Here is a 16,898-nt window from a genome sequence, read left to right as displayed (position 1 = left end):
GAGCAGCCCTCCTATTTGCAATGTATTTATACAAGAATGAGATTGAACAGAACACGAGTGGTGGCTGAATATGTGGCTCATAAGGGTATGCCAAGTTAAAGCGTCTTATTGGTCCCCTGTCCAAAGTCATGCAATTTCTTGAAGCTGATAATGTTCAGGAGGAAATTTTCATATTGATACAATATGAAAACAGGGGACAGAACTTACATGTACTGAGTCAATAAAGAGAATAATGTTACATTATTCATCAAGTATATCTCAACAATTACAGGACCAAGCGATAGCAGTTTAAATATCCGAACAAGAATAGAATTGGAAAAACATAAGGACCCAGATCATGAAAATATATGCTAGGAAAGAGTGACAAGTGCAAGAGATTTATTCTTTTTGTAAAACATATCTTACCCCCAAGAAAACAAGACAGCTAGCAAATGAAATCCTGAAACCTCTTATCAATGAGTAGGATCAACTTATAAGATGGCACATCACTTTTGTTACCGTCTAGTTCTGAATAGTGAGCACCAAAATTACTAGTCTAGCAATTGCCTTCTGAGATGGTTTTCTTATGGACCAGCTAGGTCACTCTTCCCTTAGTCTGCATTGTTGTCTCTCACAGCAGAGCAATGTTGGCTCTTCTTACTCTTCCTTGCTGTAAATCACCTCCGTAAGCGTTGTAGAGCGCAATCTTTCTAACTATATTTGACCGTTGGTATTACTAGTTGTTCTTGAAAAAAAGTTCTCGTCGAGCATCCGAGGGACAAGCAACCAGATCCAAATTTGACCGTTGGATTTCCCAAAACCTTATCCTATCCCGAATCGATTTACAGATCCGAAATCGAACCGTTGCAAGCGAACAACCCTTAGTTAGAAATCCAATCGGATTCACCAAACCCATAATTTGAACCGCTAATATTCGACCGTTGGCTCCCGATTCTCCTAAGACGTATAGGAAACACGAAAGATAGAAGACGGTCTCCGAGCAGTTGGGAAAGGAGAAAACACGAAAGAGATAGAGAGACAAGAAAGATAGAAGAGAGTCTCCGAGCAGTTCAGAGAGGAGAAAAGAAGAAAGAGAGACAGAGAGAGATGGCAAAGGTTGAGATTCACCATCTTGGTGACACGGTCATCCAGCTTCAAGCCCATGGAGTCGTGCATGCCCGACCCCAGGTGGTTGTCCATCTTCGTGTCACCGAATTCGACGACCTGTCCGCCTCCCCGGCGGTGATGTCCCTTCGCTTCTATCTGGGCCAGCTCTCGCTGCTCAGAGCCGTGCCAGGGATCGTCTCGCTCGTGGCATCCAACCTGGATGCCAAGATTCGACAACTTTGCGAGCGTCGACTGCTCCTCTTGGCTTTCCAACCCGCGGTAGAGCTGGCGTCTGGATCATCTCTCGAGCTGGTCATCGACATCGGCACATTCTTGGCACCCGGCTGCTCCGCCCAAGACTCTGAACTCATCGACGAGTGGATGTTTTTTAGGCCTCTGCAGGAGGAGGAGCTGATCTTCGTGCAGGAATATTACTACGCAGAGGAAGAAAGTGGATTTGGTGGGGTGCCGGCGAGCAAATCTTTCATCCAGAGTTTGAGGCGGTCGCCGTATGGTCGAGGAGAAGGCGTTCAGGAGGAGGAATGCGTGATATGCCTGGAGGACTTCGATGCCGGAGCGGAAGTGAGTATGACGCCATGCTCCCACTCCTTTCATAGCCGGTGCATCACCCAGTGGCTGGAAAAGAGCCATCTCTGCCCCATCTGCAGATACCACATGCCCACGTCCAGCTCCTATCCACAGGGCCAGCCTATGATGTAGTTTCTTTCTTTTGTGTTTAATTTCTTTATCTTTCTAGCTAGTTGTACATATGAACATTATGTATACAACATTTACCAAAACAACAATATGTATACAAGTACAGTGATTTGATCTTGAATTAATCAATGAAAAGGTCAGATTTCTTTCTATCTGTCCAATCCTATGATGTCTTTAATGTTCAAATTGAGCACCATCTGATGATCAAAGAAGATGGGGAACTTTGCAAAATTGTGTGGTTGACAATATTTTAATGGGCGACAATGCAAGCAGGAGGGCAGAAAACACATCCATGAAACTTGATGCTAGCTGAATTCATGTCTTTTCACTGTTGCTATGTACGAAAAACACCCCTGATATGCCATGTTTTGAACCAGTTCCGACCAAAGTTTCATCAACACTAGCAGCAGCAGCAATGCCAAAATGTTTTTAGTTCGACATCTCTCAAACAGAGTCCCCTGTTCTGCCAGCTGAGAATGGCCTAAAACGACATGAGATAATCGACATGAGAGTGGCCTGAAACGATATGTCAAGTTTTGAACCAGTTGTTACAATAGATTTTCCTCACCTGCAGTTGAACCAAGTGAGAACCAGGAAAAAGCAAATCATATGAATTCTATAAGGCAAATATTCTAATACCGCCAAAACCCTAATGATGGGAACCAAATCTGTATCTGTTTTTCCCCATAAAGATACCATGTTTTAATGAACAGCTATTAGACTGTTGAGACCTTTCTTTATACAAAAAGAAAGAAGTTTTAGACACAAAATATATAGAAAAGGGTTAAATTATTCTTCCATAACAGCACATCCTAAAATGCGACCACTTCTTATTGGCATGGGTCTAGCATCCTTCCATTCTAGTGGCAATTTCCTCATATCACAAAACCTATTCGAGTTCAGCTTCACAATGCCATATGAAAGGGTATCTAAGTTATACTTAAGAGTCATGCCCCCAATGACATATAAATACTGCTGGAATGCAACAAATCCAAAGGTAAAAGGCTTCAATGATCTCATGTGTTTTGGAAGGACCACTGCAGGAAATTCACCCAATGTACACCAGACCTTTTGATCCATGTCCACTTTTTTGATGCTCCCTTCTTCCAGAATAGTGTAGATGTTGCCGTTTTGTATAGTTGTATAATTATGTGTCAACTTACAAAACAGCTGCAGATCTTCCATGATGCACCAATGTTGGTTCACTGGATTGAAGATAAGGTATGTATCTTGTTGAATGTTATACTCTCTCTTGCCAAGAACATGAAATTGACCTCCATACGATATACTGAAGCATTCAATTAGTGTGAAAGGCATTGGTGGTAAATCTTCCCACCTGCAACCGTTGACAATTTATAGCAATGTGAAATTCTCGACTAACCATTACATATACATATACATTACATGTGTATGCATGTGTAAGTATGCATAGCATGCACATACAAACATATTCATTTGTTAAGAGGGAATGAAGGATTGGAGGATGTTTACCCTACATACATCTGCAGTCCATGGTAACTCTATTGAACTAAAACAAATATATTAAGAAACAAGATGAATAGACTGCATGATAAAAACCAAATAAAATGCCTATGTATTTTAATTGTAAATTGCTCCTCAATGGTAACTTAGTAACTTAGGAAATCATGAAAACTAAGGTTTACCGTATCGGTCAGTACCGGTGCATATCGACCCAACCGTACCATACCAGTATTAAACCAATACACGATACAGGGGACGTACCGACACTTGGTACACTGAAATAGCCCCTATACCAGATGTATCAACACCATAATAGGATAGTACCGATATAGGGTCTAGTACCGAGACAACGAACATGGATGAAAAAAAATCTTTATAACAAGCTTACCTATCTGCACAAGGATCATAAACTTCAACAGAAGAAAGTCCTCCAGTACAACTTGAATTGCCTCCCCCAGCCACATAGACCTTGTTAGAGATAACTGCACATGCAAAATCAGTTCGTGCTGTTTGCATATTGGCAGCCCTTTTCCATTGCTTCTTGAATGGATCAAACAATATCACATCATTTATTGCCAAACTCCTTTTGTTATATAAGTAGCACCCACCAATCACTAGAAATTTCTTGCATACACTAACACAAGAAAATCCGCAGAAGCTTTCATCACAATCAGTTGGTACTGTAGGAAGAGGGTGCCAACGATCTGCATCAGGATCATAAGCATCCCATTGGCCTTTACCATCAGCTGTTGAAACAAATAACCAATTCCCACACCGCTCATGCCTAGCTTTCATGTGGGCATAATCCATGCTCCTGATTGCATCTCTCCATTTTCTAGAAATACATTCAAGCAATCCATGATATCCATGCGAGATCCTTGCCAAGCACCTTAATGCCAAATCATCCGGCAACCCCGGAATTATAGCTTGATACTCCCTGTTCAGAAAGAATTGTTTGATCAACATTTCCATAAAGCATTTACAAATAAACTGATGTTTAAAAGACCCAATTTTCATAATACTAACTTGAGCATTCTCTAAATGACAAAACATGATCTACAAGAGTTGAGTGAAGGAATATGAAGGTAATTTCAGTGCACCATGGGCGTTGTCAAAGGTGAAACTGTTTTGACAATTCGCTTGTTTTTTTTGGGTAAGACGGGTTTTATTCCACAAATTCTAGATGGAATTTATCTTTGAGTAACTAAGAACCAAGGAGTAAAGTTTTAAGGGTGATGAAAGTATAACCTGATATGTTTACAATCACATGTGCAAAATATGCATTCCACATTCCCAGCAGTTCGATACTTGCAACTAGAAGTTGACTCTAAATAGGTCAGCAAAGATGGAGCATTCAAAATCGCATATACGCAGTAAGTCAGATTATTGAATACAAAGGCTTTCATTATATTCCATATGTTAGAATATTAAAGACAAGCTCAGGATTTTACATTTCGCATCCCAGTGTTCTCACTGGAAGTCAATACTTTTTCTTTAGACATCATGTTTTCTTGGTCAAGAAAGGTTGAATAATTATAAACCAACAAGATATCTCAAAATCTTGGTTGTATAAAACAATCAAGACATTGAAATATTAGCCAATATAGTTAAATTGAGATTAACAATCATTTTACATATTCTTACCCATAAGAAAATTATATTTACCTATTTGTTTTTAACATTAAATTAAAAAATAAAAACACAATGAGATCAATTTGCTGATTCAGAATCTTGTTGACATCTATATTAGATTAAAGAAAAAAATAAAAGTTTTTAATTTCCATTAGATTCATTCCCATTTTCTTTGGAAGGGAATTTTGCTTGTTATCTTTTACATTCCCTAAATAACACCAGTCTTCTACACGTGTGCAACATGATATTTATCGATGTCATGCTTTTGTAATCTATACCATATTCAAAATAGCCAACAGGGGGGTTTGGTTCATACAGATTTTATGTGAGGTGGAATATACTAATTATTTCACATGAAATTTTTCATTACATGATGTGAATGTGTAATTTGAAAAGAAAATGCTAGTCAACTCTTTCTCACTTGCATGTCTAGGAACCTCAAAGAAAGTTCTTAATTCAATCCCCTCTCCTCCCCAAACCTGGCAGCTTCTCCTTATTATCTAGAAAATAAGGACTCTCATGTTTGTTCCAATTTAGGATGAATTAGATCTCTCTCACCCATCTCTCTCTACATGCACAGCTTTCTTTCCTGCCTTTCTTCATGGGAACACATCTCTTGGTCTCTCATTGACATCTACCTCAAGTACACATATCATTTAAACCGACCTAATCCCTGTACATGATATGTTCAATGGATCTCCTAAAATGAAATAACAAAGATATAATGAAAGAAAGTTATGAACCACATCTCTTTATTCATCCCCTGGAATTAGGGTTAGTCTTAATAGAGAGAGGGAATGAGAGAGAAAGATGGAAATGAGAATCTTCTTGACTCTATAACTGCCTGTAAAATATTGGCAACACTCTCACCATGTTTGTTGCATGCACTTGTTACTGATGTGACCCACAGTACACACTAAGACACATGATGAGGAAGATAAGACAACAAGGTGTGTTCATATTAAATTCTCTAAGTAGCATCATTATTTACAATATAAATAAGATTGATGATCATAGAATTGATCATAAACAACTATTTGATTTCATTAACATGACATCCAACTTTAAATATTGAACCCATCTGTTAAATCTATGACCAATTTTACATGGAAATCCATCAGCAGATCCATCTTATTTCCAACGAGAGCTCCATCCAACCACAATTCTTGGATCCAAACCAACTTCACATCCAACCACAGATTCATCATGAATTCCTTGTCCATCTTAATTGTTCATCCAAAACTACACAAGATCTTATATGAAAGTCATGGAAGGAAAGCACCAGCCACATGCCCGCGGCACCATTCTTAGGCAAGTTGAGTGAAATCCTTGAAAAATATTAGAATTTATTCTGTGCAACTAACCTTTAACTATAAAATTATGACCTTCCTCTTTTTATTTTGTTTATAGGGGAAAAAAAGAGGATGATTGATGCTATCCAATTTTAGGCAACATCCCAGTGCACAAGGCTTCCCTCACTTTAGGGTTTGGGGAGGGTCAAATGTGCTCAGTCTTACCCCCCATCTATGGAGAGGTTGTTTACATGATTTGAACCCATGACACCCAGTCACAATGGAGGCTTGCCCTGACACCCAGTCACAATGGAGGCTTGCCCTCATCTGGTTTCAGGTGCTATAATTTCCATATTATATTCTTTAAAGAGCCAAAAAAGTAGAAGACTGGAAAAGAAATTTATTTTTCCTGATCAATATATTAATTCCCTTTTTAATTTTTCAAAGTAGACAATCAGCATGTGCATGCTTGTCTTGCATTATTTATATATATTTGTCATTTCTTATAGCATATTTTATTTTCTAACACTATGTAGTTTATTTTCTTCCTTTCATATTTCCACATCCCATTATTTTGCCTTTTCTGGAAAAATATGATAAGTATTGAAAATATTTTGTGTTTTTATCATAAAGAGTTTATAAAAGAGAGGCATTTTCATTTGCTGGTACGTGCAATAGTAGATACCTTGCAAAGAATGGCTTGGAAGCCGTGGAGCTGATCCAACTAATCCCAAATCTGTGTCACACATAAGTTAAGGCATTTTGATTCATAGGGCTATCAAATATGCTCCATGATCCTCATGGTGTGCATTGCATGTGACCTGTTGTGCGCATATCTTCAAGGTAATTCATGTTCTATCTGACGAGGAAGGAAAATTTTGATTTTTTTTTTTTTTGTTTTCTTTTACTCGTTCCTTAATGCCTTATACATCTCTTAATTTGAATATTATATGAGTTTATTGTTTTCCACAACATTAAAAGCGTATTTAGGATGTTGGAAAGTAGCAGCTTGATCCAGAAAGTTTCAGCTTTCTCTTTATTCTTTTCAATCATTTCTTACAGTCACTTGTAACTTAAAGTGTTGTTATTGGTTATGATATGGAGAGAAAGAAAACAAGATCAAGCCTGGTTCAGTTTTATTTGCCTACATCATGGGATATATCAGTTTTGTTGGCTAAGATAATAAGAACTGATATGTATGCTGTGTCAGCAGGTGAAAGTACATTTACAAACTAATGTCTTCGCCACCATGAAAACCATGACTCTAAAAGATCATAGGATTATCACAAGATTGGTATTTCCCCTATCAACACTATTCTTTTTGTCCTAAAACTTTAAGGACTCGTTTGGTTTGCAGGAAGAGGAGAGGAAAAAGTGCAGTCAACGGAAAAATGAAGAAATGCCTCATATTTGGTTAGAGTGTTCACGAAAGAGAGATGGAAAAGTAGTTTTACTATGAAAATAAGATTTCCATATTTTACAGGAAAAAAAACTCATATAAGACATAGAAAAATCCAATTCCCACCGGTTGGAAATTGAAACTTTTTTTTCCAAAAGTGTCGTTAAGCTTTTAAATAGAATGAGGCAATATCTTTTCCTTTACTAAAAGCATAACAGGTATTTTTCACAGCTTTCTCAGAAAAATAGATGCTCAATCAAATATAACCCACTCTAGAATGTGCCACTTTCTCACGGTCAACAAAACAAGTAAAAACCATTTTTCCATGAAAGAAAGACGTTTCAGTGAGGGGAAATTTTTCCTGTGAACCAAACAGTCCTAATGGACTTCCTACCAATCTAAGCCATGATAAGTAGATCCAAAGTAGCAGAATACTCTTGCAAAAAGCCTACTAGGATTTAGTTTTCAATGGAGACGCCGATTTCAAAGAAATGACAAAAAATTCACCTTTTCTTTTCTTTTTTTTTCCTCCTTTTTAAGTCAGCCGGGTTTACGTCTTCAGAGTATACTAATCAGACAAGTCTTACAAGGATAATTTTATGGTGCCCTGCAGCTTAAATAATGATCGAGATAAAGGAGGGCAGATTTCAGCAACAAGATGTTTGTTATCCGCAATTCTGAAAAGCAAACTGTTGGCCACGAAATCTAAAACAACACAAACCAATAACTGTAACATCTATTGAAAAGCCCTAGCACACGAAAAGTAATTTGGAATCTACAAAGAAATTATTAAAGCCAAATTTAAAAGAGTAAAAGATAATTAAAGAAAAAAAATATAAAGGAAAAGCAAATATAGCTCACCGATCATCGCCCACGGGCTCCTCCTCCATTTCCCCACAGACGATTAATTGGAGAGAAAGCGATCCTATTTTTTATGGAGAGAGTTGTGTTACGCTCGCTCGCGGAGAAGTCCCTATCTATCGTTGTTTGGGCAACAACTGAATCGGGTCGGATCCGGTTTCCGGCCAAACCCAACCCAATTCAACCCGTTCTAATAAAGAATAAGATAACGGATTAACGGTCTATGACGGCCGTTATGCTGACATCCTGCTGTCGTGCTTGGAACTCTAGGGATCGTGGTTGTTTCCTTGGCGCCCATCGACCGTTGGATCATCCACTACACAGATTTCAAAACTTTCGGTGCTCTATCATTTGCAGCTCTCAAAGCGAGGAGTGGATGATCCAACGATCGACGGACGCGAAGGAAGGTGCATCGTTCTCCCTGGAAACAACCTCGTCTCGTGCGAAGATGGGGCGGAAGAAGTTCATCGACAGGAAGAACTCCGCCACCTTCCAGCTCCTCGCGCGCGACTCCTCCTCCTCCGCCACCTTCCAGCTCCTCGCGCGTGACTCCTCCTCCTCCGCCACCTCCACCGCCGGCGACGGTGGTGCACCGCCCTAATCCGACTGCCACACGGACGACGAGGGGAGCGCGCTGATGGCGGGGTATCCGGGGGTCGCACGGAGAGCGCCCTTCCGGACCACGTGAGGAGGGAGATTATGGAGCTGGGGCTCCCCGAAGATAAGATGGTTATAATTACCTCAGCCATCTCCGTGAGAAAGAATGCTGGCGGTGGCTCCACCTACTACGATAACAGCAAGGCCGGGCTCGATCGGGTTCCGCTCGATTTTAAGGTGTGTTGTCGAATTCTATGTTGATGGATTGATTGTTTGATTGACTAGCTGAAGCAGGCAATTCGATTTCTTTTTTACTGATTGTTTTTTTGTTTCTTATCAATTTTATAACAGGCCTATGATGCTTCAAGGCTTCGAATCAGTTCCGAGTCGAAGGCAAATCTTCCTGAAGGACATGCGGAAGTAAATGAGGAAGAGGACGAGGAGGAGGAGGCGGTGCTCCGAGGTGTGGAGATGGTTTCTGCTAAAGAAAAGGTTGGAGTGGCAAGACATAATCTACTGGAAGAGCAGAGAATGAATTTGCTGAGTGAAACGGAGAAGATGAGCTTGAGGGGGGCGAAAAGCCAAGAGTTCGTCGACCCCTGGATGAGCAATTTGATCTTGAGAGTTTTTGTTTCTCATTCACCATTCCCTTTTGCATGATATTGGCTTGCCTTCTGATTCATGTGTACTTAGAGAACAAATGCATGCTTTATAGCATTGTTAAGGTGTTTAGGAGTAGCAGAGTCTAATAGCTCATTCCATAAAGACACTATTATTGTTTTGTTGAAAATCTTCATTTTTTTCAGAAAACATTGGCATTGGTTGAATGATCTGTGACCTCGTTCCAGAATAACTCAATGATCCTAGAATTTTACATGACTCAATTCCCCCTATTTTTTTTGTTATCGAGAATACATACACATGTACATATACATGTATATTCACATATATTATTCACATAACTCCCGATATTACTATTTGTTGGGGGAAAAATGGACCACCCCACAAATACAATTAAAGCACCCAAATCCGACAGCGAGCCGAGCTCATAGGCCGAGCCGAGCACAGAAGGCTGCCGAGCACAGAAGGCGGCCGAGCTCCGAAGGCTGTCGAGCTCAGAAGGTCGAGCACAGAAGGCCGAGCACAGCAAGCCGAGACCAGAAGGCTGCCGAGCTCAGAAGGCCGAGCACAGCAGGCCGAGACCAGAAGGCTGCCGAGCTCCGAAGGCCGAGCACAGAAGGCCGAGCCGAGCTCATAGGCCGAGCCGAGCTCAGAAGGCCGAGCTCAGAAGGCTGCCGAGCACAGAAGGCTGCCGAGCTCAGAAGGCCGAGCACAGGCTGCCGAGCACAGAAGGCTGCCGAGCTCAGAAGGCCGAGCTCAGAAGGCCGAGCACAGAAGGCTGCCGAGCTCAGAAGGCCGAGCTGACCTCAGAAGGCCGACCTCGTCGTCTATATGCTGCGGCCATGCCCTGCAGCAGCTTCACTGCACCATGCTTTACTTGCCGGCCACGCCACGACATATCAATCAGGGACCATACCTTGCTACGACTGTCAACGCCTCACCATTCCCAAGAATGTACTGCACTGCGCGCCACAAGCAAGCTCTGGCTACGCGCCATCTCCTCCCATGATGGGAACGGGCCATCCACGGCAACTCATTACTTCACACGCCCACGTCCAATCGTGACGGTAACCCATTAATTCGCCCAGTCACATCACAGGTAACCCTCCCACTCCTCCTATAAAAAGGGGAACTCCTTCCTCTCAGGGGGGGCGGGGCTTCGGACTTCTACATACAGTCCCTCTCCGTCTCCAAAATTAAGCCCCCCTCTGACTTAAGCATCGGAGGGCCGGCGCTGGAAACCCCGGCCACCGGCTTGTTGCAGGTCTCCCGGAGGACGTCGCATGCCAGCCGGACCGCCGTTCGTCGATTCTCGCCAGAGCTCCCCCCTCCTCAGCCGACAGTCGCCTCCGGGTCCAAATTCCAGCAATAGTTGGCGCTAGAGGAAGGGCCCGAGTTACGGCCATGAAACTAAGGAGCAGAGGAGCCTTTAATGCCTCTCGGCATCATGCTCCAAGTCCCGAACGCTCAGTCCAGAATTCACCACCAAGATCTCCAGTAGATCAAGTTCCGCAAGTCCAACCCGAGCACTTCGACGCGCTAGTGCAGCAAGTCCAAGCATTAGCCATTGCAGCCCAAAGCCTACAACAAGTGGAGGCCCCTCCTGTACCGCCTCCACGGGTTCATGTTAAGCAGAGGAAGAAACTTTCTCCCGAGCCATCTCGAATCAGGCATGGCTCCCGCTGCAACAACGTATGTGGGGGCAACCAGTGAGAAATAGTAGCCCAAGTCTCACGTCAACGAGTTGGAGGGAAAGAGAAATAAAAGCTGAGGTCTAGAGAAGGAGAGTTATTGAGCTTTAAAATGGGATTGTAAGCCTCTGTGGTAAAGGGTACAGCTCCATTAAATCCCATTGCCCTTCAAACTCTTCTATCTTTCGGCAGAAAGAAACCAGCATGTACTCCCTCCTCACGGGTGTAAGTCCTCAGGACGGCGCCCACGACGTTGCTCTCCTTCAGAGCATCGCCATCACCGAAGTCCCCGCCGAGCTCATACAGGCCGAGACCAGAAGGCTGCCGAGCTCCGAAGGCTGCCGAGCTCATCCAGGCCGAGCTCATGTAGGCCGAGCCGAGTTCAGAAGGTCGAGCTCGTCATCCACATGCTGCAGCCACGACCTACAACAGTCTCATCCAGGCCGAGCTCATGCAGGCCGAGCCGAGCTCAGAAGGTCGAGACCAGAAGGCTGCCGAGCTTATAAGCCCGAGCTCAGAAGCCCGAGCGCAGAACATCTCTCCCAGAAAATCGAGCCAAAGAAAGCTGGTGCTAAGCCAAGTCCTAAGGGACTTCGAAGTTCGGAAGCCATCAAAATGTCTCCAAAAGGTACAGGATGCCACTTTGGTTTTAAATAATTTTAATATTTTATCTATCTCCAGGTCGGAGAATGCAAAAGGCGACCTACGGGTATCTCTATCTCCAACGTCGCCCCACTCCAGGTGGGAACGCACGATCGCCAACAGACAAGGCCATCTCCGGTCTCCATCTCCATCTCCCTCAAAGACCCCGACTAAGTTCGGGATGCCCCGAGTGTCGATAGTGCATTCCCAGACCCCTCGACCTCGGAAAAGCGTCGCAGGTCGACAGTGCGTTCCCAGACCCCTCGACCTTGCGCACGATCCCTCGACTAAGGTCGAGATGCCCCGCTGAGTCGACAATGAGCCCAAGCTCCCTCGACCTCGGGAAGATGGGGTAGTACCTTCGCGGCCCTCCGTGGCGCTCGACATCGACAACGGGGTAGTACCTTCGCAGCCTCCCGTAGCGCCTCCTCGACTAAGGTTGAGATGCCCCGTGTGTCGACAGTGCGTTCCTAGACCCCTCGACCTCGGAAAGCATCGCAGGTCGACAGTGCGTTCCCAGACCCCTCGACCTTGCGTACGATTCCTCGACTAAGGTCGAGATGCCCCGATAAGTCGATAGCGAGCCCAAGCTCCCTCGACCTCGGGAAGACGGGGTAGTACCTTCGCGGCCCTCCGTGGCGCTCGACATCGACAACGGGGTAGAACCTTCGCGGCCCCCCGTAGCGCCTCCTCGACTAAGGTCGAGATGCCCCGATAAGACGACAGCAAGCCCAAGCTCCCTCGACCTCGGAAAGACGGGGTAGTACCTACGCGGACCCCCGAGGCATTCAACGACATTCGACGTCTCCTACGACAACACGCCCCGATCTGAGTGGGGGCACCCTGCTGAGTCGACCACAAGCCAAAGAAGGCTGCTGAGTCGACCTGAAACACTTAACTCCAACTGCATGAGAGGTACACCCTACTTGGCACGCACATCTCCATATATATTTGGCTATATTACAGGATGATCGACGACTGGACTACTTCCTTCGCCCGAGCCAAAAAGTAGCTCGAACTCGGAAGTCGGGGGTAGTGTTGGGGGAAAAAATGGACCACCCTATAAATACAATTAAAGCACCCAAATCCGACAGCGAGCCGAGCTCATAGGCCGAGCCGAGCACAGAAGGCTGCCGAACTCAGAAGGCCGAGCTCAAAAGGCTGCCGAGCTCAGAAGGCCGAGCACAGAAGGCCGAGCTGACCTCAGAAGGCCGACCTCGTCGTCTATATGCTGCGGCCATGCCCTGCAGCAGCTTCACCGCACCATGGTTTACTTGCCGGCCACGCCACGACATATCAATTAGGGACCATACCCTGCTACGACTGTCAACGCCTCACCATTCCCAAGAATGTACTGCACTGCGCGCCACAAGCAAGCTCTGGCTACGCGCCATCTCCTCCCATGATGGGAACGGGCCATCCACGACAACTCATTACTTCACACGCCCATGTCCAATCGTGACGGTAACCCATTAATTCGCCCAGTCACATCACAGGTAACCCTGCCACTCCCCCTATAAAAAGGGGAACTCCTTTCTCTCAAGGGGGGCGGGGCTTCGGACTTCTACATACAGTCCCTCTCCTTCTCCAAAATTAAGCCCCCCTCTGACTTAAGCATCGGAGGGCTGGCGCCGGAAACCCCGGCCACCGGCTTGTTGCAGGTCTCCCGGAGGACGTGGCACGCCAACAGGACCGCCGTTCGTCGATTCTCGCCAGAGCTCCCCCCTCCTCAGCCGACGGTCGCCTCCGGGTCCAAATTCCAGCAACACTATTATTGTCTCTCTCTCTTGCATAATGTTTTGTATGCACTAGCAGATAATTCATTATCCGTATTCTGGAGCTTGGGTCTGTTTTCTTCAGCTTATCTAGTCCCAGTCTCTTTTGGTATTAGTGATTAAGGACCACTGTGTACTACATTCCGCAACAGTTCTGACAATTTGGCAGGGGGGATGTTCATGTTCTTTCTTCAACAAATATCTCTCTAGACCTGTGGATGCTGAGTGTATGCGAAGTCTGGTCATTCATAGCTTTGGGAATCATCTGGTAGCATGGGTAACTAACGGAATGAGAGAGAGAATGCAAAATAGTTGGAGGTGGAGTTGGCTACCCAGGGAGTTCGAGGCCTATGGGGATGGTTTTACATCTTGCAAAAATCAAGTCATGAGGCTTGCCCTTAATATTGACTTGAGCTGCCTCAACCCTTGTGAAGGGGTGGACGACTGCACCCAGCGGAATGCTGATAATACTGAGCTGCTACCTCCGAGTCCAACTGAGCAATGGATCTCCAGCCGTCCTCGAGCTGAGGTATTGCTAGTTTGGCCAAATGCTCTCTTTGTCTTGGATCTTAGCCCTCCTCTTACGAGATTTGCTGTAATCAACCTTTTGGCGGACTAATTTTGTCTCTCTTTCTCTGATGTAACTGGCTATGGGCACAACTTGTAAATGACACTTCTTTTAATGAAAGTTAGAACTCTTTGATCAGCACTTACAGGTATTTCAGAATGCTTGTGCCGATTTTGCTGTGTGATTGTGGTTGTAGCATTAAGCCTTGCGAACAACTTGATAAGGTTGTATCCCTCTTGAGGTCGCCTTGGGAGCCAATATAGCCTGAAGGTAGTCGCTAATCACTTTGCCCCCCAATCATGATCATAAGAGGCCGAGCTATTCGATTTGGCACATAGGATCTTTTCTGACGTCGTCATAGCTCGATGCCAGAGAGTTCGATCCTTAGGTCGTGCCTTTGTGCTGAATCTGACTAGCTTTAGCTCACGACCAAGTAGGCTAGGCTGCCATTTTAGTTTGACCTAGTCGTAGCTAGGATTTTACCCCGGCTAGCGTTAAGACACCACTTGTGATTCGGGGACTTGGATGTAGCCAAGTTTTTTGCCCTTCAGCTTTAGCATGTGACTAGTTAGCGGCTGCCACTTTCAGCCGACCTAATCATAGTGAAGATTTTACCTTGGCTGACATTAAAGCACCATTTATAAACCGGGGACCTAGTTGTAGCGAGGTTTTTCTTTTCATGGCTAGTTTTCTACCCGAGGGGCCAGGCCGAGCAGGACTGGTTGTGATCCAAACCTAGACTAATAAGGTTTTCCTTTATCAGCTGGTTTTGCTTGCGACCAATTTGGCTAGACATACCACACGAAGGATACTGACACCGGGAGTGACAGACTTCACTGAAACACCACTTGGAGTCTTGGATGCTTAGGTACTCGGGCGGAGAGAAAGGTAGACCAAAAGATAGAGTCTTGGGGACCCCATATATAGGGACACAGACGATCCTGATCGAAGCACCGGTCCGACTACCCAGATAGATTGAAGCACGTGTCAGTCTAAGGTACGGCACGAGCAATCTAAATGGATTGCTATATTAATGGTGTCTCAAAGTCACCCCGTAATAATGATGCCTCAAGATGGCCTGGATCCGGCGATGCTTCGAGAAGACCGATCGGTGCGCCTAACACCTTTAACAAAGATCTCGCCCTCAATCGAGGTAACCATCCGACTTCCGTCGTCCGAACCAGAATATAGTTCGGCCTCGAAAGTGGAGGATAAGTAATAAAAAAAATATTGAACACATCGACCTCGGGCCAGACCGGCCCTCCAACCTCAGGCTGGAACTAAGATGAACAACTTCAACTCCAGCCAAGAAGTCGCCAGGCAAAGAGAACAATCAGCCCGCGTCGAAAAGGGCTGACAGCCCTGGTAACCTACGATCATCGTAGCTCTACATGTCGCGTTAGATTTGCACTGTGCCCTGCCCCCCACACCGATTGACTCCTATGCCGTGGCAGTACCACCGCCGCAGCCGTACCACCGACCACAATCTGACATCATTGCACGTCACATCGGCCCAAATAATGACAACATTGGTTCCTATATAAAGAGAGGCAACCCTTATATGCAAACCACATTGGGTTGTCAAAGTGAAAATAAAAGATTATAGCAAACGACCAAACTAAATACTAGTGTTGATTTGCTTAAAAAATGTCAAGTAATCTTAAATCTCAAAATGGCTCGAGTCCTTTTAAATGCCCATAGACTCAACCTACTACCACAACTACAAATTAATGAACCATCGGCATCTTCTGTCAACTACTAGAATAATGGAGGAAGCAGTTCTTAATGTAGAAGCACAGATTTTTATATTTAAAAGATAATGTATGTCCATAAGATGCTTGAAATAAGCTACCCATGAGGTTTATTCATTAACCTGAATGAAATTGTTGTTTACTTGTAATAGTTTTGTATTTGATTTTTCATTAACCTGAATGAGGTTTATACATTAAGCTGAATGAAAAATTAATCTTTCCATGATGATTAATTAAGGGATTACATAATTCGGAAGGTTAAGCACTTGCAGAGGGTCTGATCTTCAAGTTGGAATAAAGTTCTGTATTTGAACCAAGCCTGCAACCTTCAAAACTCCCAAGAAGAATCCTAAGACAGCTTTAGGTAAACCCTCTATTGGAATTAAACAGCTCAAAATAACTCAAAAAATAGAAAAAATTTAAGACATCTGCAACCTCTGCACTGAAACATGACCATGATGAGTTTAATAATCCTGCTTCTGAATTAGTTGCGTTCAGTTCCCCATGACATAACCAAGAAAGCAATCCTAGGATGTCTTACTGCTTAACAATATGACAGAAAACATTAGATTGATAGTTTCTAATATAAACTCTTATAGAATGCCCCGCTAATACATCCCAATTGCAATTTGCTTCTAATCTTTAGCTCCTAGAGGTGTAAAACTGCAAGAACAATCCAACAGCCGCCTAGGATAATGGAAAAACATATGCAAGTTGCTATAAAATTTGATCACATAGACTTGGGAAATATGCACTAGTGAAGCACAAAAGAACTGGGATGGTA

General features: G+C 44.1%; 1 protein-coding gene across 2 annotated transcripts; it reads right to left on the bottom strand.

The window, feature by feature from the left end:
* Positions 1-449: 449 nt before the first annotated feature.
* LOC120105362 (Galactose oxidase/kelch repeat superfamily protein) lies at positions 450-8,615 on the bottom strand. Of its 2 annotated transcripts, none has more exons than XM_088713249.2 (3): positions 8,470-8,615; positions 3,674-4,222; positions 450-3,139 (listed from the first exon to the last, which is right to left on the bottom strand). In XM_088713249.2, the coding sequence occupies exons 1-3, from the start codon at positions 8,496-8,498 to the stop codon at positions 2,593-2,595; spliced, it is 1,125 nt and encodes a 374-aa protein (XP_088569375.2). In that variant the 5' UTR covers positions 8,499-8,615; the 3' UTR covers positions 450-2,592. The 2 variants fall into 2 exon arrangements, with proteins under 2 accessions (XP_088569375.2, XP_088569374.2); XM_088713248.2 differs by lacking the exon at positions 8,470-8,615 and adding an exon at positions 4,534-4,827 and having other exon boundaries at positions 2,462-3,139.
* Positions 8,616-16,898: the final 8,283 nt, after the last annotated feature.

The sequence above is a fragment of the Phoenix dactylifera genome, chromosome 17 (genome assembly GCF_051530095.1).
Source record: "Phoenix dactylifera cultivar Ajwa chromosome 17, Ajwa_hap1_PhDact_Kaust_v1.1, whole genome shotgun sequence".
Lineage (NCBI taxonomy): Eukaryota > Viridiplantae > Streptophyta > Magnoliopsida > Arecales > Arecaceae > Phoenix > Phoenix dactylifera.
Note: the sequence above shows the minus strand (reverse complement) of the source record. Positions and strands in the feature narration are given on the sequence as shown.

Coding starts and splice junctions, on each gene's coding strand:
- LOC120105362 (XM_088713248.2), bottom strand. CDS start 4,691: ATGAAAGCCTTTGTATTCAATAATCTGACTTACTGCGTATATGCGATT. Junction 4,223..4,533: donor TGTGATTGTAAACATATCAG/GTTATACTTTCA, acceptor CTTTCTGAACAG/GGAGTATCAAGCTATAATTC. Junction 3,140..3,673: donor TATGATCCTTGTGCAGATAG/GTAAGCTTGTTA, acceptor CAACGGTTGCAG/GTGGGAAGATTTACCACCAA.